We start from the raw sequence: 23677 nt of genomic DNA, 5'->3' as shown, positions 1-23677 counted from the left end.
ATAAAACAGTGTTAAATTTCTCTTCTGACTTCCCTGTTTTACTAATGTGATGGGAGAAGTTAGAGGGTTCTGACATAATCTTGCTAAAATTCTGAATTGCTCAGGGAAGTTTGGTGAATTGATGGGCAGGCAATAAAATAGAAATAAAAGTAGAAAATAGAAAAAATGTAGGAGAATGTAATTCCAAGTCCACCAATCAGTGACAACCACAATTTGGTGTCTCGTTTTCTTTTGTTTGTTTTTACATATATATTGTTGTACATATTTTACAATACAACATTTTAGTTAGAAACATAGGTTTTGCTGTCTCATTGGGATTTTAGTTCCAGCTCAGCCTTTTATTAGCTTTGTGAGTTTAACAATCTCTTCTTTAAAAAGTGGAGATTTCATAATATTTATCCATATGGTTGTTATGAGGATGAAGAGATAATGTATATTTAGTGTTACCATCTCATAAGTGATTCTCAATAAATGTAACAATAATAATCAGGTCTGTCTTTTGCCCTAGGTTAGCTAAGGCTGCTGTTCTGGGCTATTCTTGGAGTGAGGGGGCAGGGCAGGGGCATTATACCTTTCTTCTCTTTTCTTTTTTCTTTTTCTTTTTTTTTAGATAGGGTCTTGCTCTGTCGCCAGGGCTAGAGTGCAGTGGCATCATCATAGTTCACTGCAACCTCAAACTTCTGGATTCCAGTGATCTTCCTGCCTCAGCCTCCTGAGCAACTGTGACTATAGGTGCATGCCACCAGGCCTGGCTAATTTTTCTATTTCTTGTAAAGACAGGGTCTCACTATGTTGCCCAGGCTGGTCTCAAACTCCTGGTCTCAAGTGATCCTTCTGCCTTAGCCTCCCAAAGTGCTAGGATTACAGGTGTGAACGACTTCACCTGGACTTCTTTTTTGAAATAATTAAAATTCAATTTCAAAATTTGTTTTTGCCATTCCCAAGGGACCTGTGAAAATGTTTAGTGAAACCTCATTTAAAGTGTGATTTGTCTTGGGCTAGTCCCACAGTTGGTGATGGGGCCTGGACCTCAGACCCTTTTAGAAGGGGCCTAATGATGATATCAATGATAGCAAGATAACTGTGATAACATGAAAAGACCTGTAGTATAGGGCTTGGCACTTAGTAGTCAATGATTGTTGGCTGCTATAATTAGTTTCATAATGATAAATATACACATTTATGTCATAACAAATTTTAAATGAGAAGACATAAGCAGTTTCCATGTTATATGGTCTAGCTGAACTTGATTTTTAAAAAATAGCTTTAATGAGATTTAATTCACAACATATGGATTTGATTTTAAGTGGAGGCATAGTACTTGGCTCAGTGCATTCTCTTATGGTTGGACATTCATATTATTTCCAGTTTTTTCTATAATTACTAACGCTGCCATGAATATCTTCATAAATAGACATCTGCCACATTTACTGTTGCTTCCTTATGACAGATTCTCAGAAGTGAAATTATTGACTTATAGGGTATCAATGTTTGTAGGAGTCTTGATATGTATTTTCAAATTGCCTTCTGAAGAATTATGCCAATTTGCACTCCCATAGACTGTGCCTACAAGCACCCAGTTCCTTTTACCTCTGCTAGCCCTGGGTATTAGCCAAAGTTTTTTTGTTGTTGTTTTATTTTTATCTTTTCTTAATTTTTTTTTTTTTTATTTCAGCTCATCATGGGGGTACATATGTTTAGGTCATATACATTGTCCATGTCCCGCCCATCCCCCCGAGTCAGAGTCCCAAGCGTGTCCGTTCTCATTCTCCAGACAGTGTGCCTGGCACTCATCATGTAGTCATACCTCCATCCCCTCCCCCCCCACCTCCCCGGGTCTGCACCTTCAAGCATTATCTTTTCTTAATTTTTTAAATTGTTTTTGAGACAGAGTCTCACTTTGTTGCCTGGGCTAGAGTGCTGTGGTGTCAGCCTAGCTCACAGCAACCTCAAACTCCTGGGCTCAAGCAATCCTTCTGCCTCATCCTCTAGAGTAGTTGGGACTACAGGCATGTGCCACCATGCCTGGATAATTTTTTCTATATATTTTTAGTTGTCCAGCTAATTTCTTTCAATTTTTTTAGTAGAGATGGGGGTCTCACTCTTGCTTAGGCTGGTCTCGAACTCCTGAGCTCAAACGATCCTCCTGCCTTGGCCTCCCAGAGTGCTAGGATTACAGGCATCAGCCACTGTGCCAGGCCAGTTGTTTTGTTTTTAGATGGTAAGTTTATAAGCAGAAACAAAATGAAGCTTTATTTTCACTTTCTTGATTATTAGTGATGTTAACATTTATTAGCCAGTTTTATTTATTTTTTTGGTAAATTATTTGAGGTCTTAGTGTTTTCATTATCATTTTAGTAGCTCGCTGTCCATTAAAAATATTAACTGCTTATCTGTTGCAATTTTTCCCCATTGGTTTGCCTTTTAATTTTGTGTTCAAAAATGTTTTAAATATTTACATAAATGAATCTGTTTATTCTTTCATTTGTGTTTTCTTTCTTTCTTTTTTTTTTTTTTTTGAGACAGAGTGTCACTTTGTTGCCCGGGCTAGAGTGAGTGCCGTGGCGTCAGCCTAGCTCACAGCAACCCCAAACTCCTGGGCTTAAGCGATCCTACTGCCTCAGCCTCCCGAGTAGCTGGGACTACAGGCATGCGCCACCATGCCCGGCTCATTTTTTCTATATACTTTTAGTTGTCCAGATAATTTATTTCTATTTTTTAGTGGAGACGGGGTCTTGCTCAGGCTGGTCTCGAACTCCTGACCTTGAGCGATCCACCCGCCTTGGCCTCCCAGAGGGCTAGGATTACAGGCGTGAGCCACCGCACCCGGCCCATTTGTGTTTTCTTGTATGGCTTTAAAACTTAGAAAGTTGTCTTTGTTTCAAAGAGGTGATATTTTACTTGAAAGTGAAACATCTATCTGAATTTTTCCTTTCTATACTTATTCAAGTCAAGTAAATAGTTTTGCTTTAATATTTAGTTTTGGTATGAGGCAGATGAGCTAAATAGCTCCCCTCAATCGCCCTTACAGGAATGCGGGCTGAGTCACAAGCTATTCTTAAGTGTTTTATTTTCCCCCTTTGTGTGGGTGAATTGTCTTGTTCAGAGTAGTTGACTAATTCTTCTGAAATTGGTTTAATTTAAATCTTCAATAGAATTTGAATACTAGCAACTTCAGTATTAGTTTACCATTCCTGTCCTTTTATGCCCTCTTGGCTTATTGGTTGATTCTTTGTAGGCTAAACTTTACATTTATAAAAATCTAAGCTTATAATTTGTGTTTAAACATCTTAAACTGAAGATACTAAGTTGCAGAACTAGAAGTAAGAACAAAGTTTATATAGTGAAGTTATCTTCTTTGAAGCTTTTAAGTCTCAACATGCTGTGTTTTGGGGCCCTAAGCTTCCAGATACAAATAATAACCTTTTTCTCAAATGTTAATTAAAGTGAGAAAAGCATGTCCTTTTTGTTAGTAATTGGTACAACTGTAATTTGTTTTAGTGAAACAAGTTGATTAATGGTGGTATTGAAAACAATGTTGAAATAATAGTCATAATAGCTGTCATTTATGAGCACCTTCTAAGTGGCACATGTTTTACAGATATGATATCTAAGCCTTAAAATAACCTGGCATTTAGGTACAATTACAGTAGTGCCCCTTTATTCTTGAGGAATACATTCCAAAACCCCCAGTAGATGCCTGATACTTCTCATGATACTATATTTTTTCCTATGTATACATACCTGTGTTAAAGCTTAATTTATGAATTCGGCATAGTAAGAGATTATAAATAATTATAAAATGGAACAATTATAACAATATACTTTTCACAATTTGATGGATAGAAGATTCAGTCTTACTATAGATCTTAGCATACTCAGCATTACAATTTTTTTCTTTCCATATTAAGTTGAGAACTTTCACCTTTTTACTTAAAAGAAGCACTTTATGGCTTTCTTTGGCATATCTGAATTGCCAGCCTCACTACGTTTGTGCTTTGGGGTCATTAAGTAAAATGAGGGTTACTTGAACACAAGTAGTGTGAAACTGTGTCAGTAGATCTGATGAGGCAGCTATTAAGTGACTAACGGGCGAGTGGCCTAGACAGAGTAGACATGCTGGACAAAGGGATGATTCACGTTCCAGTTGGGACAGCGCAGAACAATGCAATTCATCACACTACTCAGGATGGCATGGAATTTAAAACTTAAGAATTGTTTATTTCTGGAATTTTTCATTTAATGTTTTCAGACCACGCTTGACTGCGGGTAATGGAAACTTAGGAAAGCTAAACTGTGGATAAGGGGAACTACCGTATCCACATTTATAGGTTAGGAAATTGAAACTATGTCATGTGTAAGTCCATAAAGCTAGGGAGTAATTTCACTGGGATTTAAAGTCAAATTGTTTGATCTGTTTTGAAAGTTCAAGTTCCAGTTTGTCAGTCTGTTTGTCCTCATGCAATTGAAAGAATGCTAATATCATAGTCAAGAGTTTGTGCTTAGGCCGGGCGCGGTGGCTCACACCTGTAATCCTAGCACTCTGGGAGGCCGAGGCGGGCAGATTGTTTGAGCTCAGGAGTTCGAGACAGCGTGAGCAAGAGCGAGACCCCGTCTCTACTAAAAATAGAAAAGAAATTATATGGACAGCTAAAAACATATATATATATATATATATATATAAATTAGCCGGGCATGGTGGCGCATGCCTGTAGTCCCAGCTACTCGGGAGGCTGAGGCAGGAGGATTGCTTGAGCCCAGGAGTTTGAGGTTGCTGTGAGCTAGGCTGATGCCACGGCACTCTAGCCTGGGCAACAGAGTGAGACTCTGTCTCAAAAAAAAAAAAAAAAAAGAATTTGTGCTTATTAAAGAATATTTAGTGCCCACCATATGGCTGACTGGTCGGCCCTAGGTTTATGAAGATGAAGAGACATTCACAGGAGCTCACAGTCTAATAGAGGTGGGGCAGACATGAAAAGAAAAGTCACAATACTAGCTTGTATGTAGTTTAATGAGATAAATAGAAGACTAAATGGGAATGTGGCAAAGGAAGCTTTCATAAATGGAAGTGTTACTGAGAAGGTAGGTAGTTCCACAGGTAGAAAGAAGGGGGCATGGGAATAAGATGAAGTGGAGGTGAAAGGGGGAAGATATTTCAACTCTGGAAAGGTAGGCAGGGGTAGGGAACCTATGGCCTAAGGGCTACATGTGGCCTTCTGGATCCTTGAGTGCAGTCTTTTGACTGAATCCAAATTTTACAGAACAAATCCTTTTATTAAAATGGGTGTGTCAGAGAAAGATGAAGCTTTCCTTGCCTTCTTTGGTGCTTAAAAAAGAACCATCTTGAAATCCGCAGGTTTCTGACCCTAAAACACCTTCTATGTCATGTGAAGATAATAGATTTTTTATAAGCAGCTTTATTGAGAAATCACTCATATATTATAAAATTCACCCTTTTAAAGTTTATAATTCAGTGTTTTTAGTATATTCACAGACTTGTGCAACCATTACCACTATCTAATTTTAGAAAATTTTCACCACCCTAAAAAAATCCGCCTATACCCAATAGCAGTAACTCTCCATTTCCTCCCAGCACCTCTAGTTCTAGGCAGCCACTGATGTACTTTCTGTCTCTGTGGAATTGCCTATCCTGGACGTGCCAAATAAATAGAATTATACAATATGTGGTCTTTTGTGACCCAGTTCTTTCACTTACCATAATGTTTTCAAGATTCCTGTATTTTTTTTTTTTGAGGAGAAGGAAAGAAAAGTTTATTTATTTGCCAGCAAAAAAAAAAAAAAAAAAATCAAGATTCCTATATGTTGTAGCATATGTCATTCCTTTTTGTGACTAAGTAATAGTCTATTGTGTGGGTATACCACATTTTGTTTATCCATTCATCAGTTGATGGACATTTGTATTGCTTTCACTTTTTGGCTATTATTATGAATAATGCTGCTGGGAGCATTTGTGTATAGGTTTTTGTGTGGACATATGTTTTCATTTCTGTTGGGCACATACTTAGGGGTGGAATTGCTAAATTATATGGTAACCTATGTTTAACATTTTGAGGTACTTCTGAATTGTTTTCCAAAGCAGTTGAGCCATTTTATATTCCGACCAGCAATGTGTGAGGGTTCTAATTTAGGAAACTAATATTATGTTATCGGTGAGCCATTAATCAGAATCACAGTGGAAAAATTGTTGAAAACAATTGGATTAGATTGATGTTTCCTCGGTATGGTCCAAGACATATACTAGATCACGAAATTTTTCCTAATGGGTAATGAACCAGAAATGCAAGTCATCCCCTCAGTTCTCAGGGGCTATTGTTATTCCATTCCCATAGTCTTTGCTATTTGTATATTAGTATGGCTACTTACTAACAATCTGAGTTATTAAAGGTAACTGAAATTTAGTGTTCATAAACTAAAATCAGCCAATTTCTAGAGCTTATTGAGCTTTATTGAGAAATCATGTATCATAAAATTCACCCTTTTAAAGTGAATTTTATGATATGTGAGCCCTTACTAAGGACTCTAATTCAGTTTTCTACTGAGAAATCTGTACATTATACAATGCTTTGGCAGCACTGAAAAATTGCTACTATGCATGCCCACACTTCGATACTGTTTTCACTGGTATTGTCTCAAGTTGGATATGATTTCAATTGCTGCTGTTCTTAGATTAATGTAATTATAGAAATTATATTACATTTTAAATTTTTGTGGGACTATTTTCTTTTGTGTAATTGTTGCATTGCTTTTTCTTTTTTTTTTTTTTTTTCAGACAGTCTTACTCTGTTGCCCGGGCTAGAGTGCCATGGCGTCAGCCTAGCTCACAGCAACCTCAAACTACTGGACTCAAGTGATCCTCCTGCCTCAGCCTCCTGAGTAGCTGGGACTACAGGCATGCACCACCATACCCGGATAATTTTTTCTATATATATATTTTTAGTTGTCTAGCTAATTTCTATTTTTAGTAGAGACAGGGTCTCGCTCTTGCTCAGGCTGGTCTGGAACTCCTGACCTTGAGTGATCCTCCCGCCTCAGCCTCCGAAAGTGCTAGGATTGCAGGTGTGAGCCACTGCGCCCAGCCAACATTGCTATAACTTTTTATCAAGCAGTTATTTTTCTACTGGAAAATGGGAGCAGGAGGGCCATGGTTAAAATAGTTTGAGAATGAAGCCAAGCATGGTGGTGCATGCCTGTAGTCCCAGCTATTCAGGAGACTGAGACAGGAGGATGGCTTGAGCCATGATCATGTCACTGCACTCCAGCCTGGGTGACAGAGCAACACTCTATCTCTTAAAAAAGTTTGAGAATGAATGGATTGCATAATTGGGAGGATCTTTCCCACTCTACTATCTTATAATTATTTTATAATGGGGATTGTGTATGTTATAATTAAGGGTTTTGAACAGTGGAATACATGAGCCCTCTGAAAGTCTGTAGTTGGCTTTGGAGGTGTGAAACCTTTGGAATTATGTGCCAGATTTTGTGTGTTTGTGTTTTTCCAAGGAGAGCAGCCATAGCATTTATCAGATTTTCAAAAAAAAAAAAAAAATCCATGATGCCACAACTCCCAAGTTAAAGAATTCAGGTTGTAAAGAATTATAAATTTGTGGTTTGAAATATTTGGGGCAGGCCAGGCGCGGTGGCTCACTCCTGCAATCCTAGCATTTTGGGAGGCCGAGGTGGGAGAATTGCTCAAGGTCAGGAGTTCGAGATCAGCCTGAGCAAGAACGAGACCCCGTCTCTACTATAAATAGAAAGAAATTATATGGACAGCCAAAAATACATATAGAAAAAATTAGCTGGGCATGGTGGCGCATGCCTGTAGTCCCAGCTACTTGGGGAGGCCGAGGCAGAAGGATTGCTTAAGCCCAGGAGTTTGAGGTTGCTGTGAGCTTGATGCCACAGCACTCTAGCCCAGGCAACGGAGCGAGACTCTGTCTCAAAAAATAAATAAATAAATAAATAAATAAATAAATAAACAATAATAATAATAATAAAAAAAGAAAAGAAAAAATGGCATTCCTAGAAAAATAAGTAAATTTACCGTAGACTTCTCTTTACTGAGGAGTAAGATCTTTACTAAGATCTTAATATTTGTTTTTAATTGCTTGACATTTTGGTATATGTGGTTCATATGAAACTTAAAAAAACCCTAATAACAACAAAACTTGGAAAATAGAAAAGAAAAACAATTCACCCACAATCTTTCCACCTAAATCAACTACTTATTAGCATGTTACTACTTTCTAATCAGGGCATTATTATTATATAGATAATGTGTATATATCTGTATGTATATATATATATATTTTTACAAACTTGTAATCATAGTGTAGGTCGAACTTTTGTCAGTCGTTATGATGGAAGATTTTTTATGTTGCATCATAATTTCCATAAGTTTTAATGGCTGTGGTATTTTATCTAGTAGATAAATTATGATTTATTAACTACACTCCTGTTTTCATATGTTTAGGTTGCTTCCATTTTTTTTTTGCTATTATAAGTAGAACTGTGATGGATATTGTTACCCAACAAATTTATATTGAACATTTACTCTGCTAAACACTATTAGGTGCTGGCATCACAAAGATGAGGTCCTTCACCTGCAAGAGGTTTTCTTCTAATCCCTGACATGTGCATATACAATTTTAAATATTTGCATTCATATTCTTCAATTTGTGTTTTCAAATAAAATTTACATTATGTCATCAACATTTCCTATCTCCGTAGCCTTGAAATTCTTGAAATTATCATTTGTAATAGGCACATAATATTCTGAGTGAATATAACTTTATTTTCTTGCCTTCTTCTCTATTATTGGATAAATTAAATTATTTGTATTTTTTCTAATATTGATAACAGTATACTGTGCATCTTTACAATCTTTCTGTTGATTGCTGTCTTAAGATAAATTCCTATAAATGGGTCAAGTGGGTGTTTCATTTTGGATGAATGTTGCCGAAATTAGTGGCACATTTTACTTTTGCTCTACCTTAAACCTTCTACTTTTGAGGTACTTACTTTTCTTTTTAAATTGATAAACTTAATTTTTGAACAGTTTTAGATTTACAGAAAAATTGAGCAGATCATACAGAGTTCCCATATACCCCTTCATCTACCCCACATATAATTTCCCCTATTATTAACATTTTACATTAGTATGGTACATTTGTTACAAATGAACCAATATTAATATTACACATTATTATTAACTAAAGTCCATGCTTTATTTTGGTTTCCTTAGTTTTTATTTCAGGATCCCATCTACCACATTACATTTAGTTGTCATGGCTCCTTAGGTTGCTCTTGGTTGTGACAAGAGCACAACCTTGTTTTTGATGACTTTGACAGTTTTGAGGGGTATGTGTCAGCTGTTGTAGGATCTATCTGTCTATATCTTTCTGTCTCTCTATGGTAGGTATATTGGAATTTGGTGATTTGTCATGATTAGATTGGGTTAGTGAGTTTTTGGGAGGAAGATCACAGAGGTAAAATGCCATCACATCAAGGGTACATACTGGGTACATGCTTTAGGACTATTGTTGATCTTGATCATCTGGCTGAAGTAGCATTTGTCAGGTTTTTCCTCTCTACAGTTCCCTTTCCTCCTTTCAATGCTATAGTCTGCCCTTCTACCTTTCCTTCTTTACTGGCTGGAATGGGACTTAAGAGGACAGAGTGATGAGACAGGCAGACACTGCTAGACATTGCAAGTGGTAGTGGTGGAAGACTAGAGTAAACAATTTGGACCCATGCCTGTCTCTCTACTCCATAAAAATCCACATAGATAAAATATATATATTAACTCTCCTTGCCCCCAAATCATATGGGTATTGATATGTAGTAGAGTAAGCTATAGGACAGTTTTCTGGTGTCCTATAAGACCTGTATGAGACAGGCCTTTCTTAGTGTGATAGGACATTCAGTAATCATAAGTGAAAGATTGACAAATTTAGATTGGTATGATTAAATATGCCCTAAAGTTGAAAGGTAACAAACTGGATAAAATGCATTTAAAACATATGTTACAGGTAAAATCTTACCATCTATCAATATAATATCCATTATTGTAATGCATAGAAAAAGATCTGTGGAAGGATATAGGCCATGTTGTTAACAACATTGGGTATTTTAAGGGACTGCGATGGGGAATGGTGGTCAAACGAATTGGCTTTATTTGCATGTTTTAAGTTTTTACAGTGAGGATAGAAATATATTTAATATTACATGTATACTTAAAAATATGATATATTCATCCTGTTGAATACTATGTAGAATTTAAAAGAATATGACATTTCTGATGGGATTGTCTTAGAAGAAGCTTAAGATGGCTGGGCACGGTGGCTCATGTCTGTAATTCTAGCACTTTGGGAGGCCGAGGCTAGAAGATTGCTTGAGAATAGGAGTTCCAGCCTGAGCAAGAGTGAGACCTTGTCTATACAAAAAATAGAAAAATTTAGCTGGGTGTGGTGGCATGTGTCTGTAGTCCCAGCTACTAAGAAGGCTGACGCAGGAGGATTGCTTGAGCCCAGGAATTTGAGTTTGCAGTGAGCTATGATGATGCAACTGCACTCTAGCCTGGGTGACAGAGTGAGATTCTTTCTCAAAAAAAATGTTACAGAACAGGCAAAACAAAATGATATGTGGATACATATACATTTATAAAATATGCAAAACTAAGCTGTAATTGTGTGTGGTTTATGGGTCTTAAAAAAAAAGTTGTAACAATGTACTCCAGCTGGCCAAAGTGCTTATGTTTAGGGATAGTACTGGGAGTAGGGTGATAAAGAGTGACTTTCATGTTTTGTTCTGTATAATTTTGTATTATTTGAAGACTTTTCTTGTGAATTCTTTTATAATAAAAGAATGAAAATAAGGGGAAAAAAGGCTGAAATGATGGAAATATATGAGCTCTCATATATATAAGGAAAAGATCCTATAGAACCATACTATCCAATATAGTAGCCACTAGCAACATGTAGCTAATGAGCACTTGAAATGTGCTAGTTGACAGTTACTCTAAGGGTATAATATACATTGGAGTTTGAAGAGTTAGTACAGAAAAAAGAATGTAAAATGTCTTATTAATAATTTTTATACTGATCACATTAAAATGATAGTATTTAGATATGCATTAAATAAAATATAATACTAATTTTACCTGTTTATTTTTACTTTTTAAAATGTGGGTACTGGAAAATTTAAAATTATATTGTGTGGCTTGCATTATATTTCCATTGAACAGCACTGCCATGGAAAATGGGCAAAATAAGTAAATAGTTCATAGGAGATAGATACATGATAAATATATGAAAGATGCCCAGTTCACTAATGATCAGAGAAAAGAAAATTTAAAAGATCTTTTTGCCTCTGAGATTGGCAAAATATAAGGTATTTGTTTATACTAAATATTGGCAGGATTATGCTGAAACAAGTGTGTATACATACATACTATTGGTAGTATAAAGTGGTACTAAATTTTTAGAAAGCAGTTTTGTACCCATTAATTCTACATCTAGAAGTATTATCCTACCTAAATACTCAGTGTATATATGAGGATGTTCAAAGTAGTGTGGTTTGTTAAACAAAAAACTGGAAATAGTCTTAATATCCACCAATAGTAGATAGCTTAAATAAATTATGGTACATCATACAATAAAATGCTACACACTTATTTAAAAGGATATGAATAATCTATTATGTACTGGTATGGAGGGATGTCCATAATATGTGCAATGAAAAATAAATTAATACAGTAGTATCCATAGTATAATTTTATTTTGTTTTAAAAATAACATTTGCTTATGCATGAAGTAGATCTACAAAGACAAATACCAAACTGTTAAATGTGGCAGTGTCAGGACTTGGTCTTCAGGTCCATCCCTCTTCGTTTGTGCTGTCTGCTCAATAAATATTTCATGTTTGAGATCTTTGTAGAGCAAGAACTTATAATTATGTTTGTTGGCAGAGGAAAGCTTAGTTAAGGAAAATAATGTTTGTGGAAATTGCTTAGAGAAAATGCAGTGTATTACTGGTATAGGTACTCTAAAATGTCTTTCTGAATTAATCGGAGTTAGAGGGTTGTGTATCTAAACCCCGTCTTATTGGTATTATGCTATCAGCCTCTATTGAGAGACTTTATAAATGAAGTCCAATTTAGACTGTTTGGTAATATCTGTTAAAATTACAATATTCATATCCTTTAACCTGCTACTTCCACCTCTAGAATTTATCTTTTTATACAGACCTATATCTGTATATCTGTATATATGAATCTTTACTGTAGCATTAATCGTGGTGGTGAAAAATTGGTAACGTGAAAAAACCAGGCTTGCAGAATGATGAAGTATGACTTCATTTTTGTAAAAATGGTATTTGATAGTATATAGATAGGAAGATATCTGGAACAATATATTTGAAACTGTTAGTGATTGTTATCTTTGTAATAGACTTTAACTTCCTATCATATATATTTTTTAATGTTTAGTTTTAAGGTTGTTTTGAAGGTGGTTGTGCTAATTTACATTTGAGTCAGCTAAGTGTTAATGTAGTACTTACTTTTGCACCTATTGTTAAGGTTCCTTGCATTGTTATTAGCCCTTCACTATTTCATGTGAATAAGTCATCATCTATTTTCCCAGACTACACTTGCCACTCTGCTTTTGCATGTACTTTTACCTCTGCCTAGAATGTTTTCTTTCACATTCATTTAACAAATGTTTCAATGTGTAGGGCCTAAGCTAAATTTGAATGTAAGCTAAAGTGCACACATCTGGTTGAGTCATGGGAACTGATTTGCAATATAACCTTCTTATTTTGGCTGGAAGTGGAGAGAAATTTGTGCTTAGGCACTTAGTGGCCCAGGGGATCAAAGAGGTTGTCTTCAGCCCTGCCCCTTGGAATGTTGTCTGAGCCTAAAGAAGAGAGAGAAAGAAGGATTGCAGAAAAAACCGTACTTTCTCAATTCCTTTTTCTCCTTTTTCCAACTTTATGTATGCTTTCATTTGTCCTTTCTGCCTTTCCTGAGCTTTATTGTCCCAGAGCCAGAAATGTCTGTCCCAGGTTCTAACTTTATATTCTAGAGCTGTCTACTTTTATAAGACTAGACCCTAACTTACATTAAGTAACTTCCCTTCCCTGTCCTTTTTGTTAATTAAATCTTTGTTTTTTCCTCTAATAGTAGGTGTGCTCTCCCACCTAAAAAGTAAAGCAAAGTAAAACATTGTAATAACCCACCTCCCTTTCTTAAATCTTATCTTTTCTCCCACCCTTTCTTCCTCTTCCTTTAACAACATACTTCTTGAGTCGCCTACGCTTCACCTCCCATTTAATGCCTAATCCACTTCAGTTTGACTTTTATAGCCATCACTGTACTGGAACTGCACTCACTACAGATTGCCAATACTAATGGTTGAGTCTTGACTTATGTGACATTTGGCAGTGTTAACCATCTCCTCCTTGAAACTCTTTTAACTCTATATCCTGATTTCTCCTGTTTCTCAACCTCTGTTTCTGACTATTCTTTATTTTTCCTTATACATTCTTTCCCTAGATAATGTCATTCACTGACATGATTATAGCTATTTCCAATCCTTGATAACTACCTAATCTGGGTCTCTAGCTCAAATAGAGTTCTTACTATCTCATGGACATCTCCATCTAGATTTCTTTGCAGGATGTTAGATTAGATATGCTCAAAATGGAACATTTTGTTGCTCACCCCCGAAAGATAACATCTAAATCCCTACTTTCTTAGAGCTTCTGTCTTGGTTAATATTACTGCTCTACAGTCACCCGAGATAGAAACCCATCTATGATGCTCTTCTTTCATCTTCCACATTTAGCTGATCAGAAAATCCTATCCATTCCACCTCTGAAATGGCGCTCCTTTGTTGCTCAAGTTCAAGTTCTCACCACTTGGACTATGCTAGTCACTTTGTAATTGGTGTCTTTGTCTAGACTCAAATCCAGTTCAGTTTCCCATACTGCTTGTCAGAATTCTCTTCCTTTGCCTTTAAAAGACCAGGCTTCTTCTGTTTTTTTCTTATATGTATATGCTTTCCCTGGATAATATCATTCATTGACATTAGAAGTCTTCCCAATCTCTGATAACTACCAAATCATGGTCTCTAACTAGAACATATACTGTGGTGTTTTTGGTGGGTTTTTTTTTTTTTTTTTGAGAGCTCATAATGATACACAATATCACAAATCTCATAGACTGAATGTTGAACAAAAGAGGCAGACACAAAGGGCTACATAATTCCATTCATAAGAAGTTCATTAATAGACAGAACTAATCTATGGTGTTAGAAGTTGGGATCATGTTTCTCCTAGTGGGAGACCGGAAGAGAGCATGAAGGAACTTTGGGGGACTGGATAATTTTGACTTTTTTCATCTGGGTGCTAGGTAAACAAATACGTTCAGCTTTATACAGTGTTTTAAATACTGACTCTCAGTGATTTGCTCACTGAAGCCTAAAGTCAATAGCATGGTTTATTTTGTTCCTTAAATTGTATGATCTTGGCTAGTTACTTCATCTCTTTGGCTTCTGTTTAATTGTTTCTAAAACAAAAGAGATGGAATTCAGTATGTTGTTGTCTAACTCTCTTTAAAAAAATCATCAGATATAATCTTATGGAGAAGCCTCACTATTTAAGCATAAAAATGGAGCTATTCTCATTGGAGTTGGTATCCCTTCCAGCTCATGCCACCTCTCTTGTACCTCCTTGAAACTTCTGGAACTCCAAGGAGCACAATTTGAAGACTACTGAGTTTCTTAAGGGTCTCTTTTAACTCTTAAGATTAAGTGAATTCTTTGAAATTATATCACTCTCAAATCACACTGTCTTTGAATAGGCAGTTTATGCTGGCTCTTGTATTTTCCTTGTTTTTTTTTTTTTTTTTTTTTGAGACAGAGTCTCGCTTTGTTGCCCAGGCTAGAGTGAGTGCCGTGGCGTCAGCCTAGCTCACAGCAACCTCAGACTCCTGGGCTTAAGCGATCCTACTGCCTCAGCCTCCCGAGTAGCTGGGACTACAGGCATGCACCACCATGCCCGGCTAATTTTTTGTATATATATTTTTAGTTGGCCAGATAATTTCTTTCTATTTTTAGTAGAGACGGGATCTCACTCTTGCTCAGGCTGGTCTTGAACTCCTGACCTCGAGCGATCCACCTGCCTCGGCCTCCCAGAGTGCTAGGATTACAGGCGTGAGCCACCACGCCCGGCCTATTTTCCTTCTTTTAAACCAGTCCTTTTATTAGGTTCTTAAACGTTTCCTTTCTTTATAACAGCCTATCCCCACACTTACACAGTGTTGTTCACTCTGAGGATACTTGGAGTCCACTCACTTTGCCACTGACTTCATGTTAGATAATTCTTATGCAAATGTTACCTTCTTGGTTACATGTACCATACTTTGATTTACCTCCCAAGTAATATTAGTTCTGTCCTCTGGGTTCTCACAGCATCCCTCAAATCCTTTTGTTGTAATGACTATTAATGTTTGATGAATGAATGAAAGAATGAATGAATGGATGGATAGATGGGGAACAGGTGTGGGCAATATGCATATTCTGTAAATTTCATCTTACTGCAGAAACTATAAAGTAGTAGGTAATTTTGTCCAAATCATTCTCATATAGAACTGACCTTGATCTCCTTGGGAACTAGATGAGGCAGGAACATTTTTCTCAACTAATCAGCAAGTACAATTTGAGAGTTGGCTTTTTGTACCCTAGCACATGCTGGGAGTGGAGGAAACAGTAGAGAAAGTTTTATAAAATATACCTACAGGAGCTTGGTTGTCATGCTTTTGAATGTCAAACCTTCAGTCAAATTTATTTAAAGTAAACTAACCAGCCAGATTCAAAGTATAATGGAAAAACCCAAGCCTTCTTCCCCACTCTCAATAAAAAGCCTTGAGAATTCAATGGGAAATAAACCTTTATCTCTAAAAGTACACTTAAAAGGAAAAACAAACCAAGTTATAGAAGAGCCATGTTGCCAGGGACAGCTCTGATGTCTGCAGGGTTTCAAGGAAGTAGTTTTGACCTTGTTCTGCTTTCTTATTAGTTTCTTTTGTATATATTTAATTTGACATTGCCTCTCTCCCTGCCTTCTTTGCTTTTTGCTTTGTTTCATTTTTTTTTCTGGTATCTCAGTCATATTATTTACCCAATTCATATTTGTTCAGCAAATATTTATTGAGCATTTTCTTTGGGAGATTTGGTTTAGGAACTAGGCATACAGAGCTAAATAAAAATGGTCTCTGCCTCGGACATGTGAAACAGGCAAACGTGAACCGTGAAAATAGAAATACAGTGTGATAAATGAGGCTATTGTGGTGTGAGCAAGTGTTTCTTTGTTTTAGTTTTTGTTTTTTGAAACTCTTGCTCTGTCTCCCGGCCTATAGTGTTGTGGCATTATGATAGGTCACAGCAACCTCAAACTCCTGAGCTCAAGTGATCCTCCTGCCTTAGCCTCCCAAGTAGCTGGGACGACAGGTGCATGCCACCATACCTGGCTAATTTTTTGATTTTTTTTTTTTTCCATTCATGCTCAGGCTGGTCTCAAACTCCTGGCCTCGAGTAATCTTCTCATCTGGGCCTCCCAAAGTGCTAGGATTATAGATGTGAGCCACCAAGCCTGGCCATAAACAAGTGTTAGGGACGTACCTAGGAGGTAGTGTCACTAACTATTTGGGAGGATAGAAGTCTTTCGAAGAAAAGGTGACATTTGAGTTGGGAATTGAAGAATGAGAAGAAATTTTGATGACCGTGATAAAGAGAACAACTCTTTATGAAGGAAGAGGGAGAGAAAAAGCATCAGTGTTTCAAGAAAAGGTTGGTGTACTTAGGACAGGAATCAAGGGAAAGTATCTGAAGATGAATGTGGTAAAGTAGATTGGGGTGAGATTCTGAAGAGGGCCACATTTCACACTAAGAAGTTTAGACTTGTAATCAGTGGGAGAGTTTAGGCAGGAGAGGGGGCATTAATGAGTATCTTAGGTAAAAAAACTAGTAGCTCTGTGGAAGGGTCTCAAGGCAAGAACCTTTATTTTAGGAGTTTCTTGCCTTAATTCACATAATGACTTGCTGAGTCACAATCTCCCAGTGATGGGCCTAGAAATCTATAGAATTAGTTAATATGCCAGGTGATATGATTGGGCAAGTTGGAAAGTTGTTTTAAAAACAGAGCACCAGACATATACATCAGAGATGTTGTTTCTGGGACCTTTGCTATTAACTTGTAAGCTTTTACAAATCTCTTAGTTTTCCCCTCTTGAAAATTGAGGGTTTGGGACTAAATAGTTACTGAAATTCTTCTTTCTATAATTCTATGCTTCTAAACAAACAAAAACCTCAACCTTATTGAGCTACTTTTTACTTATAAGGGCTATGATTCTTTTTTCCTGGGTCTTACTGACCCTTTGTAGAAGAAGGGTTTCCTACTCCTATTTTAGCATTTCTCCTTTTCTGTCTATATTTTCCTGAGAAAATATATTCTCGTGAATATATTTTCCACATTATCTAAATTACATTTGGTGATTACTCCAAATGTCATTTGGATTATATTAAATCGAAGCAGTCTTCCTTGCCTTATGCTTACTATCTGCTCTACCCAGTATATTTTCTTGGTTTCTACAAAGGAAACACTGCTAATTCTCTATAATTTTTAATGAGCAGGAAAATCTCCACATGAATATTCTAGAACCATAGTTAATTAATACAGTGTTCAAATTATGCAATGACTGCAAACTGCCAAAATTGCCTATCATTACATGTCACCCCCTCTAAAGAGTAGAAAGGGGTATTTGTTGGATGCTGACTTCAATCACATATACCTGAAACAAGCATGAGGCATGTGACTAGGGAAATCCTAGTTACCCTTTTAAGAGTTATACCAAGAGGTAAGAAACAATTAGCGCTCTCTAATTTGTGTATGTGATTGATGTTGTTCTGTTTGTTGAGAGGCATCCCTGGCTTGTTTTTCTTTTCCCCTACAGTATACCAACATGAAGTTGACCTGCTGCTTGCAGGAACCTAGGAGCCACTCATCATTAGTTTTTATCTCTGTTTAAGAGAAGAGGCAAATAAAGCCCATGGGAAGTTCATGGGCTTTAGAATTAGACAGGTTTGGGATTGCTTTCTGGCTTCTGAATTTGGGCAAGTAATTTAACTTCTCAGTTTCTTCATCTGTGAAATGAGTACAGTATCATCTGCCTTGCAGGGATATTGTGAGGAGGATCAGTATTATCAAAGGTGCCTAGCAGTATCTGGCACCTGGTAGACTAGTTTACAAGCTGCTTAGTGTCTGAAGCTCCTTGTGTAGAATCCAGAACATAGTAGATTCTAAATGAATATGGAGTATGACACATAGTAGATAGAAGTATATTGAATTAATAGTAAATACTCAGTAAACGTTAATTATTATTACATAAAGTAAAACACAGTTCGTTTTTGAAAAATGTAAAACAAAGTCTTATATATCTGTTGCATTTTCAAAATTTCAATTATAATTATTTTTCTTCAGGCTCTGCTCTGCTGGTAGAATTGTTAAGCATGAGGTAATTATTCCACAATTGGGCAGAGAGAATGAATATAAAGGTAACAGATACGAAATGGTATCCACCAAAATATGCTATCATATTTAGATGTTGCCACAGTCAACCAGATGTTATATACATACATAAATGTTAAATATAATATGGTGCCTATATGCATGGGTAGCTAAATCTCACATACCAGGCACAGAAGCCTCTGTAATACTAGTACCTTCAGCTTTTACCCAAAGGATTTGCCCTCTCTGTCCATTATATTATTTGGTTCATCTCTGGTTTTATTTTAGGATTATGCTTGTGATTAATGAGCATGTACTGTGTAGTATTCTGTTGTATTCACAGAATACATGATGACTAACCAAAGGTTCTAAATGGATAATTGGTAAGTTTTAGACCTAGATCTAACAGATTAAGGCTTTGTAACCATGGGATCATATTCTTCATTTGTCTTTCTGTTGTCTGAGCTGTCTTTGGCATGCTATGCAGAGTTATAAAATACATTATATGTAATGCTTTTGGCAGGTTTTCTCACATGTTTTATTGATAAAATTTCTTAGCCACGTGAAGTTGACCTGCTGCTTGCAGGAACCTAGGAGCCACTCATCATTAGTTTTTATCTCTGTTTAAGAGAAGAAGAGGCAAATAAAGCCCATGGGAAGTTCATGGGCTTTAGAATTAGACAGGTTTGGGATTGCTTTTCTGCTTTCTTGCTTAGGGCCCCTTGCTACTGCACATCTGTAAGTAAATAGTTTATTTGCAGGCATATAGTTTATTTTGGTTTAACATTACTTATGATAATTTAAAATTGAGGAAGTAAAAATGTAATACTTTTTTGCAGAATTTCTGTATTTGAGGAAGTTATAGTCATAACTGGATTTATGGGACTTCCTTCTGTTTTCATGTTTTTAGCTGGTGACACCATAATTCACTCAGTCTCACAAACTATAATTCTGGGAGTCATCTCTTTGATTCTTTTCATTCATGATCCTTCACATCCAAAGAGTCATCAGAGTTCTGTTTGTTTTGAACTCTTCAGTTTCTCCAGTTTATCCCACCTTCTCTGTCCCTGCTGCCACTGTTCTAGATCAGGTGCCAGATACTAATTCTCATCTGTTCTGATTGACCTGCTTGCTTTACAGTCTTGTTTTTTTCTTCACAGTTCATTCTCTCACTTAAATGAAATCTGACTGTGTCCCTTTCCTTAAAACCATTTAAAATTCTGTTAGCTACAGGATCAAGTCCAAGGTTCTTAACATTATAACTAATTCTTACTCATCCTTTAAGACTCAACATAATACCTCCTTTAGCAATTTCTGATCGTGGTTTTGGCATTTTTCTGTGTAGTAAACAATTCCAATACCTGAAGTTTAAGAAAACCAATTTGTACATGGATGAAATTTCCTCCTACCCTGGAAGAGTATGGTGACAGATGAAGTGTAAGTCTAAGTCTGACTGCGGTCCCCAACCCCTGGGCCAGTCTGTGGCCTGGTAGGGACCAGGTAGCAACCTCCCTGCTGCCCTGCATCTGTCCGTAGAAAAATTGACTTCCATGAAACCAGTCCCTAGTCTCAAAAAGGTTGGGGGCCACCGTACAGGTTTAAAGCACCATTACAGTAAAGCTTATTAACATCTAAAGAAAAAATGTCCGCTTTGAGAGGGAGGATGGTATGTGGCAGCACACAGAAAAGCTGGGAACCCAAAGAGTAAAATTGGCAGTGCCATTCAAAGCATTAATGAAAGTTTACCCCTCCCTATTGCCATTCATAGCATTAATGGAGGTTTACCCCTCCTGGCTTATCCTTGCTGTGTAGGTAGATGTATCAGGCTGTCGATACAATTTACCATTCTAATCACAGTTAACTCCCTGTCTCACTGCACAGTGATCTGGTCAAAATTTAATAGATAAACTAGCTTGCTCTATAGGAAGAAAAGTTGCTGTCAGTTCTCTTGTAAATAAATGAATTGGATTTATATATCAGTTTTCTTGGTTAGTGTGAGTCACTTTTGGTGGTTATACTGATACAGTCATATTTCTGGGTCATCAAAGCTGAGGACCAGATCCTTGAGCACTCTGAATTCACTAAGATAATGGCACCTTGTAACATTTCTTGGCAGCTAGTCAGCCAGCTTCTCCAGTGACACATTCTTCCACTATGTGTACCACTCTATGCCTTCTTTGTTTAAAGTGGCCTATGCAAATATTTTTCTTATGCTTCTAACAATATTAATATTTAAATGATTGGGGAAAGTAGATGAGTGGTCTTTTAATATAGTAGTGTTTTCCTGCAATATTACAATCCATGGTTTAATTACTAGGAACATTACTATAAATTTGCTAGGCCATCACTCTTCCTAGCTGGTCCTATCTTAAGGATTCATGGGACAAACTTAGAATTTATTCATAGTTAAGTAATGAATTCAGGGTTCAAAATGGTGTTGCACTCTCCCTTCCTGGACATTTGGAAAATAGCAGCCATTTATTAAACACCTACCATGTGTTAGGCAGTGTACCAGATTATGTTTAATACTTAAAAAAACTATACTCCTACAAAGTATTTTTACAGATGAGGGATCTGAGACTTGGAAAAGGTTAATTAACTTTTCTATGTCTGCTGCTAGAAAATAGCAAAGCTACATTTGAACCCAGAGCTGTTAATTTCCAAAATTCCTTCTCTTACTAGTGTAGAGTGCATGCCCAGCACATTTCATTATGTTTAAATAAACATATGTATGTATTACTTTTAGGCTATTTTATAAGCCTGTAAAGCTTAATTAAACAGCAGTGTTACATTTATTTTGGATATTTTTCTTGTTTGGGAATTTTTCAGAAAAAGAGTATTATGGATTTACATGTTACCCTTATATGCTTAATTTATACAGTTGATCTCTCTGAGATAAATTCTTGCCTAGTTATAACAGCCCTTCCTCTCTCCCACATTAATTTCTACAAGAATGTTGGTTCATGCCGAGGGTTTCTTTATTTAGTATTTGCTATTAAATATGTAACTTTTTAAGGCAGCATCATTACCCAACAAAATCTCCTGCTCTTACTCAAATGTAAATTCTGCCTGTTCAGCAGCAGCAGAAGCTCTGCATTGTTTTCTGTTGGAAGTCTGAGCTGAAGGGGACAGACATTCCTCCTGCTTAGCGGGTGCACTAAGCTGTGATCTGCCCTTGTTGTATTATTAATGACACGATGTTTTTATGTTGCAGATGGCTGAAAGCTAGCAAGGAAAATTCAGGACCATGATGGCTCAGTTTCCCACAGTTATGAATGGTAAGCAGCTTTGTGCTTGTGGCAAGATAAGCAGGTTATGGTTTTTTGGTTTTTTTGGTAGAGGTTTAAAATATTCCTGTAGGTAATTCTTTGTAAACTTATAAATACAAAGTGTAAAGTATTGTTGTTGAAAATATTTTGGTAGTTTATTTCAGAACACTGCATATATCTTCTATTAGAATATTATGTAGTAAATCCCCTGACTGAGTACAAGCATGTTCTGCAATATCATCTGGAATGTGTGCTTGCCATTGAGCAATTAAAAATAATCTAAAGGTGTATTGTGTTTGATGCATAAAACTGGAGGACAAAAAGCAAAGTGCTATAGGGTAAATATTAAAGGTGTCTTGATAGCATAGATTGATCGCAAACTGATGAAGCTAATAAAGATTCATTTAGTAATATGCATATAAGATTAAATTTTCCATTTATAAAGGATTATGTATGTAATTGTTTAATATGAAACGTTTTAAAAGAAAATCTTTAGGTACTTTCAATAGTGAAAAGTTTTTAAAGCTTTTGTTCTGATTCGAATTTTAATTCTTTTCCCAAATGCAAATTAACTACCTTTAATAGGTATTCAGTTACTGTGTATGTCATTTAGAATTAATTGAGAACATGCATTATATTTATAAATTGCTAAAGAAATCTGAATACTGAGTTCTTAATTTTGTGGTAAATTTCATCAGCTAATTGTAGATAAATTCCTACTTATGGAGATTAAAGTCATTAATTCTTCAACATTTAAATTGAAAAGAGTAATATTAAAGAACATTAAAAAAAAAAAGGAAGAATCACTGTTCCACCATCTTCACAAAGCAATTCAGTGTTGATATTACCATCCAATGTTTGATCAATTGCATCTTTGTTCTTATAACTTGTTTTCAGTCATAGGGCCAAATCCATACATGGTTAATAAAGAAAATGCATGTTGTATATCTAAAGTTTGAAGCCTTAGGATTTAGGAAAGTTTTGGAGAAATGAATTATTTGCATAAAAAGTAGAATCAAATTCTAATTGTGGTAAGATTCTGTGTCATTTAAGGATAGGGTTGAGGTAAGGGCTTTATTGTTTTTTGTCTTTTTAGAACCTGTTATTTAAGGATTAATGTGAGCATTGTTGCAGTTGTGGAAATGATGTGGTATTATAAAGATTGATGCCACAGACAATTTAAAAAAATTAAATTTTTCCATAATGAGTTATATATATATGTGTGTGTGTGTATATATATATATCATGGTTTTAAAAAATATATATATGAAAAACCAGGGCAGTAATTGTAGTAGTAACATGCTCTACCCAAGTTTAAGGATTTCCATGTTCCACACAAAGGAGTTTGTATTAAACACAGTTTAGTTACAAACTTCAACCAATATGTTAATCAGATTTATAAACAAAGTGAACATAAAAGAAAGCATTACAGCCCCAGTCCTTCTTCATTCTGTTTCTTCCATTCCATAAACATTTATTTATCTACTTTATAACTAATTGCATTATATATAGAAGAATAATATTGAAAACAACTTTTTGTTTTATTAATCTCCCTTATGGTTTGTTTGTTGTCCTTTTCATTCAGTTCTGATTTGATCTTAATAATTTCTCTCCTTCTGCTGGGTTTGGGGTCAGTCTGTTCTTCCTTCTCCAGCTCTTTGAGTCTATTCATTAGATTGTCTATTTGTAAGTTTTCTGTCTTTTTGATATAGGCATTTATGGAAATAAATTTTCCTCTCAGGGCTGCTTTAGCTGTGTCCCACAGATTTTGATAAGTTGTGTCTCCATTGTCGTTTGATTCAAAGAATCTTTTGATTTCCGACTTG

The 23677-nt window shown here is 36.0% G+C and overlaps 1 protein-coding gene across 7 annotated transcripts in view; it reads left to right on the top strand.

Annotated features, from left to right (window-relative positions):
- The window catches only part of ITSN2 (intersectin 2), a 139248-nt gene that overhangs the window by 8259 nt on the left and 107312 nt on the right, over positions 1–23677 (top strand). For 6 of the 7 annotated variants that reach the window (XM_045549160.1, XM_045549159.1, XM_045549157.1 and 3 more), the window contains exon 2: positions 21797–21860. In XM_045549160.1, coding sequence (XP_045405116.1) covers positions 21830–21860 — 31 coding nt within the window. In that variant the 5' untranslated portion in view covers positions 21797–21829. Of the gene's footprint in view, positions 1–21580; positions 21861–23677 lie in introns of those variants that run through there. The other variant, XM_045549156.1, reaches the window with a different exon arrangement.

The sequence above is a fragment of the Lemur catta genome, chromosome 4, assembly GCF_020740605.2.
Source record: "Lemur catta isolate mLemCat1 chromosome 4, mLemCat1.pri, whole genome shotgun sequence".
Lineage (NCBI taxonomy): Eukaryota > Metazoa > Chordata > Mammalia > Primates > Lemuridae > Lemur > Lemur catta.
This window is presented reverse-complemented; position numbering and strand designations above follow the sequence as displayed.